The 11,369-nt window shown below is 55.8% G+C and overlaps 1 protein-coding gene across 2 annotated transcripts in view; it reads right to left on the bottom strand.

Annotated features, from left to right (window-relative positions):
* Positions 1 to 10,829, bottom strand: part of RAP1GAP2 (RAP1 GTPase activating protein 2) — a 238,936-nt gene extending 228,107 nt beyond the window's left edge. Inside the window, exons 1-2 of one of the 2 annotated variants that reach the window (XM_026449613.1) lie at positions 10,519 to 10,829; positions 6,679 to 6,714 (exon numbers count right to left, since the gene is read on the bottom strand). In XM_026449613.1, the coding sequence (XP_026305398.1) occupies positions 6,679 to 6,714; positions 10,519 to 10,562 (80 nt within the window). In that variant the 5' untranslated portion in view covers positions 10,563 to 10,829. The remainder of the gene's footprint in view (positions 1 to 6,678; positions 6,715 to 10,518) is intronic. The other variant, XM_026449608.2, reaches the window with a different exon arrangement.
* Positions 10,830 to 11,369: the final 540 nt, after the last annotated feature.

The following is an 11,369-nucleotide window of genomic DNA, read 5'->3' as shown; positions in this document are numbered from 1 at the left end:
GTGTCCGGGCGCGGTGGCTCAAGCCTGTAATCCCAGCACTTTGGGAGGCTGAGACAGGTGGATCACGAGGTCAGGAGATCGAGACCATCCTGGCTAACACGGTGAAACCCTGTCTCTACTAAAAAATACAAAAAGTTAGCCGGGCGAGGTGGCTGGCACCTGTAGTCCCAGCTACTTGGGAGGCTGAGGCAGGAGAATGGTGTAAACTCGGGAGGTGGAGCTTGCAGTGAGCTGAGATCCGGCCACTGCACTCCAGCCCGGGCGACAAAGCGAGACTCCGTCTCAAAAATAATAATAGTAATAAAAGGGTTGCAGCAGAGAAGAAATCAAGCTTCCTGGCTGTGGCAAGCCCCTGCTCTCATGGACAATGTCTCCAGCAGCTGACACTGGAGTCTCCAGGGACCGAGGAAAGCTGCCCGGAGACACACTGCGCTCCTGCCCTTCATGGCTCCTTCCTTTCTAAGGACTTTCCATTCTTAGCTGGTTAAATCTGAAACTTAGAATAGTGGCGGCTGTGTGGTATCTTCTGGTCAAACCACGGTAGAACTGACATGCTGGCCCGGCTAGGCAGGACCTCCTTCAGGCCCTCCGCATCCTTTTCCTAAGGAAGGAATCAGAGAGCACAGCCACACCCAGGTCCCATCACGGGCTTTGTCGCTTTCCAGAGGTGCCACTTCTAGGGAGCAAGGGCCGGAGCCACCCACTTAAAAGCTGGATTTTTTTCCTACTAGGCAATGGATTTTAGACTTCCCCATCCCTCAGGAGTATGCATGAGAGTGTGCCCCAGCAGTGGAGACGGGCTACCCTGAACCATCCACATGCTCACTCCAGGCCACCGCAGCCAGCCCCTGTGCGTGATGGTCACCTCAGGTAGCTGGAGCCCATGCGGCGGACAGACAGACAGACACACACACACACTTACACGCATCTCTTTCTTTTTTTTTTTTTTTTTTTTTTTTTTTGAGACGGAGTCTCGCTCTGTCGCCCAGGCTGGAGTGCAGTGGCCGGATCTCAGCTCACTGCAAGCTCCGCCTCCCGGGTTTACGCCATTCTCCTGCCTCAGCCTCCTGAGTAGCTGGGACTACAGGCACCCGCCACCTCGCCCGGCTAGTTTTTTGTATTTTTAGTAGAGATGGGGTTTCACCGTGTTAGCCAGGATGGTCTCGAACTCCTGATCTCGTGATCCACCCGTCTCGGCCTCCCAAAGTGCTGGGATTACAGGCTTGAGCCACCGCGCCCGGCCGCATCTCTTTCTTTAGCAAAGATGTAGGGGTCTCTCTGGAGGGAGTGCAGGGGCCAGCAAAAAGGAGCAGAGGTTTTGGCCAAGTGCACTGGCTCACGCCTGTAATCCCAACACTTTGGGAGGCTGAGGTGGGTGGATCACCTGAGGTCGGGATTTCAAGACCAGCCTGGCCAACATGGTGAAACCCCATCTCTACTAAAAATACAAAAAAAAAAAAAAGCTGGGCATGGTGGTGCACGCCTGTAATCCCAGCTACTCGGGAAGCTGAGGTGGGAGAATCGCTTGAACCCGGGAGACGGAGGTTGCAGTGAGCCGAGATCGCGCCACTGCACTCCAGCCTGGGCAACAGACCAAGACGCCATCTCAAAAAAGAAATAAAGGACAAGAGGAGTGTCTTGGAGGCTCCCGGCTCAGATCCTCCCCCTCTGGCTGCTCCTTCAAGGAGCTCCACAAGAAAACCCCAGGCACCTGGCCAACAGGGACCTCACGCCGCCCCGCGGGCCCCCAGAGCAGACTGGAGAAGAGGGATCCCCCCACGCTCAGCCTGTCTCTTTCTCTCCATCCTTCCACCTGCATGTGATGGGCCAACCACGATGATCCATCGTTGATTCATTCAGCAAATACAGACAGAAAACCTGCTTTGTGCCAGGCACCGTGTAGGCCCTAAGGAGTCAGAGACGAAATGCGCAGAGCCCCTGCTCTCAGACTTCCATTCACACAGCCATGCATTCACTCACTCAACAGCCAGCCCCTACCGTCACCAAGGTCCTGAGAAAAATGCAAAAGGACCCAAGGCATGAATGCAAACTCCTAGAATGTCAAGGCTGGAAGAGAGCAGGCTGGACGCGAATCCACCCCTCCCACTTTACAGACGGGGAAACTGACCCAGAGAGGCTAATAAATCAATTTGCCCATGTGTTAGCCGGCGGTGATATCCCACACGCAAGCCTCCTTCTCCTGCACGGTACTGTTGCCACCTCTCCTCCAGTGTTCCAGCCCCTGTACCCCTGCACTGCAGTTAAGTAAATCCTTGCTTCTGAGTGTCCAACTCACCCAGGCACCACAGACCCCATTCGATCCAGGCCTCCAGTAAGGGGATGGGCCCCAGCAAACCAGCGGCCTTCTCACCCACGGTGTTGTGGAGGCGGAGGTGCATTGTGCGGCCGCGGATCCTATATACGCAACTCTCGAGAACATCAGGGAAAGAAAATGGGAAAGTAGCGCGGGAGGCAGGTGTGAGAACCACTCAGCTCCGCCCACAAAGCACAGACCCAGATTCAAATCCCAACTCCGTGACTTCCTCCCTGAAGACCTTGAACGAGTTTCCTAAACTCTCTGGGTCTCCACTTTCTCATCTGTAAAACGCAGACAGGAATGGTACCTGCTTCATGAGGTGGGTGCAAAGCCTCAGGAAAACAGTGCAATGAAGCCTTAGCACACAGTCAATGCCTCATAATGGTGAGGACAGACCCCCGTCGTCACAGCTGCATGCCTCAGGGACGCCTGGGGAGGCATCAAGGACACCAGGTCCTTGGGGAGGGAGCCAAGGCAACCAGGAAGCATGGGCTGCAGCGCAGGAGTATCGCTACGTGGCGGGGAATGCAGTGAGCTGCTATAGAAGGAGATGCCTCACCCAGCAGAGGCAGACAGAGGAGGCATCTTGGTGACTCAGGACGCCCAACGGTGGGCATTTGGTTGCCTCACCAATTGGCCATAAATGCAAGGGCTTATTTCTGAACTCTGAATTCTACTGGATCCATCTGTCTGTCCATCTTTATGTCCGTACCACACTGTCTTAATAACCATAGCTTTGCAATACTTTTGTTGGCCGGGCGCGGTGGCTCAAGCCTGTAATCCCAGCACTTTGGGAAGCCAAGACGGGTGGATCACAAGGTCAGGAGATCAAGACCATCCTGGCTAACATGGTGAAACCCCGTCTCTACTAAAAAATACAAAAAACTAGCCGGGCGAGGTGGCGGGCGCCTGTAGTCCCAGCTACACGGGAGGCTGAGGCAGGAGAATGTCATAAACCCGCGAGGCCGAGCTTGCAGTGAGCCGAGATCCGGCCACTGCACTCCAGCCGGGCAACATCCCAGAACCCCGTCAAAAAAAAAAAAAAAAAAACTTCTTTTTGTTTTGTTTTGTTTTGAGACAGACTCTCGCTCTGTCACCCAGGCTGCAGTGTAATAGTGTGATCTCCGCTCATGGCAACCTCCACCTCCTGGCTTCAAGTGATTCTTCTGCCTCAGCCTCCCAAGTAGCTGGGACTACAGGCACCCGCCACCATTCCTGGCTAATTTTTGCATTTTCGGTAAGACGGGATTTCACCATGTTGGTCAGGCTGGTTGGAAGCTCCTGACCTCAAATGATCCGCCCGCCTTGGCCTCCAAAAGTGCTGGGATTACAGGTATGGGCCACCGCGCCCGGCCGCAATATGTTTTGAAATCAGGAAGAATGAGTCCACCAACTTTCTTCTTCTCTTTCAAGATTATCTTTGAACTTCTATGTGAATCTCAGGATCAGCTTATCAATGTCTGCAAATAAGCTAGCTGGGATTTTCATGGCGATGGGTTTCCAGTTCCTGGTTCAACCACTCCAGAGCTCTGGCTTTGCTTCCTCCCCTTCAGTTCCCTGGGGCACCCTGCTTTCTTTCCCATAAATTCCATCTTTTGCTTAACCAGATGACACTGGGTTTTTGTTTCTTGCAGTCAAAGGAATCGTAACCAATAAAACTCAGAACACAGTGCTACACACTGTCCCAGGCCATCATCCCAATATCACCTTCCCAGATAATCGCTCAGTGGGGTCCCAATCTCAACCCTGGCCCACGCCCCCAGCTTTTCACTCTACCCTGTGACTGGTGCACTTCCAGGTGACAAATATTATATTTACAAACAGGCCCTCCCTCAATAAACTATTGTGAAATTGAACTAGATGTCCCAAAACAGCACCAAAAGAACACTCTTACCATTCTACACCCCTTCGTAGTTCTGCTTCATGCCTGGCATCTCACTTAGTATACAAATGTGCTCTAGAAAGCTCTAGGAAAACCGGACATTACTGTGCCCGCTGGACAAAAGATATGGAAACTAAAGCCCAGAGAAGGGAAGCATCTTGCCCTGGGTGACTCGCCCTGACAGCTCGAGATTGAATGGTGTCTGCACTGATGCACACACCATGCCCAGCCAGCACAGGCATGGGGATCCCACTATCCTGCCTCATCTCTAAGAGCTACTTTAGAGGCCACCTCCTCCAGGCAGTCTTTCAGGACTACTCCATGGCACTCCTGGCATCTGCTCTAGACTTTTTTTTTTTTGAAACGGCCTTTCACTCTTGTCTCCCAGGCTGTGGCACGATCTCGGCTCACTATAATCTCCACCTCCCAGGTTCAAGCGATTCTCCTGCCTCAGTCTCCCTAGTAGCTGGGATTACAGGCGCCCGCCACCACACCCAGCTAATTTTGTCTATTTTTAGTAGAGATAGGGTTTCACCATGCTGGCCAGGCTGGTCCTGAACTCCTGACCCCAGGCGATCCACCCGCTTCAGCCTCCCAAAGTGCTGAGATTACAGGCGTGAACCACCGTGTCTGACTTCCTGGCATCAGCTCAACAGAGAAAGTGAAAGCCCTTGAAGGACAGGAACAGTCTGTCCTCCATCCCGGCCCTGCTAACTGCCCAGCCTCATCTTTCTGAGCAAAACCAACCAAAGTGGGAAGCCTCTTATTTTGACCCTCTTCTATGCCAACCCTCAAGACTGGCCATACTTTGCCCAGGGACCTGCATCCAAGCGATAGACAACCAGTGCCGGCAACTGAATGGCATGACAGAGGGAGACCGGGCAGGAAAAACCTTCTGCCAAGACGGGGGAGTGACAACCCAGAGGAGCTGCCTCGGAAGGAGGGCGACTCATTGGAGGAATTTTCCATGCAACAGCGAATTCACATGTGCCGGGAGAATATTTTCAGCTAGAGGCCAATGCTTTTTCCCTCCTAGAATTTCCCTCCTTTTCAATTCACTCCACTGGAGCAGATGGTGAGTCAGGACCCATGGCCCCACGGGAGGGGTGCAGCTGGAAGCAGGCTACGCTTTGGTTAAGTCTCAAAGGAAAAAGGAGATCAGGATGCAGACAGAATGGTCTGGCCAGAAACACAGAGGAAAAAGGAATGCAGGTGGTGAGGGAGGAGAGGTCAGAGGTTCTAGGAGAGGGCTGTGCCTGCTTAGGATCTCGGCAGACGAACCAAAAGACACACAGTAAATCGAGGCAGGCAATTCCCAGACCCTGAATCTGGCCTGGAAGCCTCAGAAAGCCCCAGGCCAGGCTGCCCATGCTGGCATACCTGGCAACAAATGACTTGATGAGCAGCTGACATCACACACACACACACACACACACACACCCTGGGGTGTTTAGTCAGGTCCTAGTAGGTGGGGAAGGTCAGAACGTCACTGACAGGATTGGGACTTCACATAACAATTAAAGTGATAAAAATATAATTATCTTTCTTTTTTTTTTTTTTTTTTTTGAGACAGAGTCTCGCTCTGTCACCCAGGTTGGAGTGCAGTGGCGCGATCTCAGCTCACTGCAACCTCCACCTCCCGGGTTCAAGTGATTCTCCTGCCTCAGTCTCCCAAGTAGCTGAGACTACAGGCGCACGCCACCATGCCCAGCTAATTTTTGTATTTTTAGTAGAGACGGGGTTTCACCATGTTGGCCAGGCTGGTCTGGAACTCCTGATCTCATGTGATCCACCCATCCCAGCCTCCCAAAGTGCTGGGATTACAGGTGTGAACCACCACGCCCAGCCTAATACAATTATCTTTCTAAAAATTAAAGTGATAGGAAGATAATGGGCCTGGGTGGGCACGGTGGCTCACGCCTATAATCCCAGCACTTTGGGAGGCCTAGGTGGGCAAACCACGAGGTCAAGAGATCGAGACCAGCCTGGCCAACATGGTGAAACTCCGTCTCTACTGAAAATACGAAAAATAACCAGGTGTGGTTGCGCATGCCTGTAATCCCAACTACTTGGGAGGCTGAGACAGGAGAATCACTTGAACCCGGGAGGCGGAGGTGGCAGTGAGCAGAGATTGTGCCACTGCACTCCAGCCTGGACAGAGCTGAGACTACGTTAAACAAAAAAAAACAAAAGGAAAAGAAAAAAAGAAAGATAATGGGCCCGAATGCTACACCTGCTACACACACTCCCACCACTCTGGCCCCTGGTGATTCCGTTCCCACCTCTACCTCTCCCTGAACACCCCCAGAATAAGAGTTTGTCCAGCCTCCTCCGATCTGGAGGCACCATGGACTCGGACTAGACTCAGACAAACACGACAGCCCCTCTTGTGTCTCCCATAACCTGGGGGAACGAGAGCCCAGCGGCGCTCCGATCCGCGTCATCTCTGACCTTTACAGAACAGGAAATTGCTACTTACTTGACCTTCAGACTTGCCAGCATGGTCTTGTCGATCCTGCCAAGAGAAAAGCAAGGGCTCCAGTCAGTGCTGAGGCTGAAGACTCCCACATAGCATCTGCTCGGGAGGAGTCCCCAGGGCAGCCCAAACCACCAGAGAGCAGGGCTCTGTCGGGCACTGGCTAAAGGGGCCAGTTCTCCGCTAGCAGAGGAGTGCTGGGAGGGCTGAGGCCACACACCACCCTATAACAGATTATTATGCTCCCCAGTTCAGAGATGAGGAAACCGAGGCTCAGAAAGGTAAAATCACTGGCCCAGTCTGAATTCAGGTATCTCACATCAGGCCCGGGGATCGCAAGCACTTTGTGTGCAGCCTCTCCCTTTATGACGGCTACCCTCACAAGAGGACCTGGCAACCCAGCTTCATGGGTCAGCATGGATGTCAACATGGACGTGGGGTGGACATCCATATTTCCCAGGCGTCTGCTTTGGGAAGATGCAAGCATCCCCAGCACCTGGGATCCTCCTGCCCCAGGAGCTACCAGCCCATCCAGGGAGGCAGACCTCACGCCTGGGGCAGACCCTGGTGGGTTGCATCAGGCACAGGGGTTCAGAGCGGGGAAGATCACGTTTGCTGCAGACCGCCCTCACAGCCAGCTCCTCCACCCCCAGCCTGCGCCCGCCCTCGCTGGAAGGGGAGGCAGCGCCACTGAGTTTCTATTTTTACCCCCTGCATATGCCAGCCCTTATGGCTGGCAAGGAGAGGCCCCTCCTCCCTCTCCAGAGGCAGAAAGGTGGGCAGTGTTCCCACTGTCAGTATCTCCTCTTGTGGGAGGGTCATGACCTCCGCTGCCACCAGCACCGCCAACAGCACCAGTGCTGCCTGTCACATCACGACGCGTGTCACCATCACTGTCCGTGTCGCCACATGTCACCAACGCTATCATCAGTGTTGCCATCACTATCAGATTCACTAACATTGCCACTGGCTCCGGGATGCTGGAAACCCTGGAGGCTCTTTCCAGCATCCTTGTCTGGCCCACTCAGCTCTGCCTCAGGCTTCCCACACTCACAGGGAAGAGGAGAGGACAGGGAGCTGGGCCAGCTCACAAGTCACCCTGAGGCCTGGAGCTAGGGGCGGGTCCTTCTCACTCTGAGTAAACTCCCAGCGCCTTCTGACCTCAGCTCCAACAGCAAAGCAAGCAGCACCTCGAGGGGCCTGGCCCACGTCTCTCCCAGTTTCTTCCCCACACGTCCTCCTGAGTCCCTTCCTTAGGGCTTCCACTACTGGTCCCTGAGGGTCTCACCCTGGAATCCCCACCTGCTCTGGGATGCAGACCCTCCTCTTCCCCCATTCAACGCACAGGCCCCCAGATCTGAGCGGGACTCAGAGCCCCACACTCTGCTGTAACGCGGGCAACACAGAGTCTCCCGATGGCCCCTCACCGGAGGGACTTAGGTTGTACATTTTCTCAAGGAATCTGTTAATCCTTACGACAGCCCTGTGCTGTGGGTAAGGCAGAAATCCCCCACTGACACATGGGGAAACTGAGACCCAGAGAGAGGCAGTGTCCCATTCGAGTTCTTCAATGGTCAAGGCGGAGTCAGTGCTGGAACCGGGGCTCCTGGTGCGTGCACCTCTGACCGCTGAGGGGTCAGCCCTGGCCACCGCACGCCTACAGGCACCGTGGTCACAGGAGCCCCGGTCCGAACCACGCCTACGCAGCAGCCAGCCCACCAGGGTATGCCCTCAGCAGGGCGGGGCTGTGGTTTTGGAGAGGCTGAGATGGGAGATGAAGAGCGACTGTGAGGCTGGGCCTTTCCCCTTCAGGAAGCCAAAGCTCCTGGGCGCTCCTCCCTCTCCCGTCCCACACCACCCACCCTCATCACCTTGTCTGCCCCTGGTGCCAGAGGCTATCCACCCTGCATCCAGTGGAGCTTGGAAAACACCAGCCCCAGAGATCCTGTTCACTGTCTGGAGGGACCAGGGCTCCAGGGATCTGTGACATCCCCTCCCAGCTGACAGCCATCCCAGATGAGGAGGCCCAAACCCCAGCCTCGCCCCCTTTCTTGCTGCCCTAACCTTCCCAGCCCAGAAGGCCCCGCCATCCCCTCAACCTCAAGGGGCCCCAAGCAGACACCTGCTGTGTGCAAAAGACCTCAATGAGTCCACAAGCATCAAATGAGCCTGTGTGACGTGCCAGGCTTCCACGTGAACGCAATGGGGCAGAGCCTGCCCTCCTGGAACCCACAGCCCAGTGGACACTGAGTCAGCACACGGGGGCCTCTGGGACATCCTAGGGCCCTTTCTCCACCTTTGGCTCTGCCTCGAAGGCAGCCCTGGGCAGCCATGCTCCTGTCTTCCCCCTCACCTGCCCAGATTCAAGCCTCAGGCCCGGCGTTGCCTTGTGCTCTGAAGCTGTGGGTCTCAATACAGAGGGCTTCCTATGGAATGAAGCTAGGCTGAGACCGGGACCTGTGCACAGGGAGCTTTCCGACCACCAGCCTCCCATCTGCTCCACACCTCCCAGAGAAAGGCGGGCCTTGGAGGGCACAATCTCATTGCTGGGCCCTGCCCTGCAAGGCTCACAGCCAAGACACACACACCCCTCCCAACCATAAACCAAGTCCTCTGCTGCCTCCCAGACACTGGCACCTATCCTCAGGGCGGCAGCTCCCAGACCCAGGCGTCAAGGAGGGCCCGAGAGCAGACACAGGCGATGCCATGCCATCTGCTTGTCTGTACCATCGCATCTGCCAAACATGGAGTGCCCACGGTCCCTCCCTGCCAGAGGATGGATGGCAAAGTGCTTTTGAAGAGGAGGAAGAGGGAAATAAGCCACACACACGGAAGCGAAAAATTACCGAGGAACACAGCCCCTCTCCCCCTCGCCCATTGTGCCACCCCCATTAGTCCACCATTTTCCACACGCGGACACCCCCTGGCCACCTCCCTCAGGGGCCTCTCCCAGTCTGACAACGCCCCCAGCCCAGGCACTGAAAGGAAACTGATCGTGAAAACCACCAGACTCTATTCCCCAGCTGCGGAGAAGCTGCCAGCACTGGGAGCCAGAGACAAGCCTTTGGCCTTCGTGTGCCTACTTTCTGCCCCCCGGGGAGGAAAGAGCACGTCCCTCATCCCAGACAGAAGCTTAGAGGCAAGAGTGGCCAGGGGGCCAGGCAGAAGGCTGGGGACAGACACAGCTGCTCAGGCTAGGACACAGCGAGGGTGGGCTGCCTGGGGTGCAGGTGAGAGATCTCCTCTCACAACCCACGGCCAAGAGAGCAGGCCTCCCAAAGGCCCAGCAGGTCACAGATTCCCCCGCCACAAGGCCACACCGACAGCACAGACAGGAGCGTCACACACACAGACACACAGATACAGAAGGCCAGAGGTGCAGACAGGCAGCTGCTCACATGCACAGGCACACACCTCACACACGGTCACACGGACTGGCAGTCACAACCACACACACACGCCTGCACACACAGGCTCAAACGCGCACACACACTTACACATAATCTGAGACATGCACACGCACACACACACACGGGAACCCGCGCACACAGAGACACATGCATTCAACTGCAGTCACACACACTCATGCTATCCACCTCCCCACGGGCAGCTGGCGCAGACCTCCAGGATTCGCCAGCAGACTGTGCCCAGGGACAGCGGGGAAGGCTTACGGTCTCTGATGTCCCCACCAGGATCCTGCATCTTGACCTGCCAGGGCGTCAGCAGACCCAGCTCCCAGGCACAGCCCGAGCCCCCCTGCCCCCACGGCCGCCAGTGCACTTAACAAGACTTCACTTCTAAGTTCTCTCCCATCGTTCGACCACCCTCCCACCTGTCACTCACCATCCGAAGCCCCCAAAGGAGACACTGCGCTTCCGGCCAAACATGGCTGTGGCTGCAGACCCCGGGTTCCCAGCGATGTCCCAGCGATGTCCCCGGGGCTGTCCGTGAGAGGGCCGTGGTACAGCGGGGTCAGTGCCGGTGTAGGGCGGGGAGCCCAGCGTGGCACCTCCCTCTTCGCCTGCCCCCAACCCGAGCTTCCTGTGGGTGAGGCTGCAGAGCTGGGAGGTGTGTCCTGCACTCCAGGAGGCACCAAGATAGGCCGAGGAGGTTGTGGAGGGCAGCTTCCCCACACCCAGAGGAACCCACAGCTCCGGAAGGGGTTCGGCTGGCAGATTGCTCCACAGCCCCAGTTAGCAGCCCGGCCCACACAGCCCCAGCTTCCTGGAACCCGAAGGCGCTCCAGGGATTCCCACAGCCACGCCTAGGAGGGACAGAAAGATTCAGCTGGAAGCCTCAGGGGCGCCTGAGCACTGAGGCCCTTCACATGCACTCCCGAGGGCTGCCTGAGACAGGGACCTTCACCTGCCTGCCCCACCATGGCTTGGCACACGCCAGAGGAACCAGCCACGCATATGTCATTCCACTAGCACACGTGAATGTAAGTATACATGCACACACGTGGGCACAGGGGCATGTGGGAGGCACACATGGACACACACACACTCAGGATACCCAGGTACACACATATACATGCACGCAGACATACAAATCATTAGACACCTGCACACATACTCAGGATACCCAGGTATACACATATACATGCACGCAGACATACATATCATTAGACACCTGCACACATGCTTCTGTGCACAAATGCACACTCACACGCCACTTCACACAGGCATCAACAG

Source organism: Piliocolobus tephrosceles, chromosome 16, assembly GCF_002776525.5.
Source record: "Piliocolobus tephrosceles isolate RC106 chromosome 16, ASM277652v3, whole genome shotgun sequence".
Lineage (NCBI taxonomy): Eukaryota > Metazoa > Chordata > Mammalia > Primates > Cercopithecidae > Piliocolobus > Piliocolobus tephrosceles.
The sequence above is the reverse complement of the archived record's forward strand: the minus strand, read 5'-3'. Positions and strand labels throughout refer to the sequence as shown.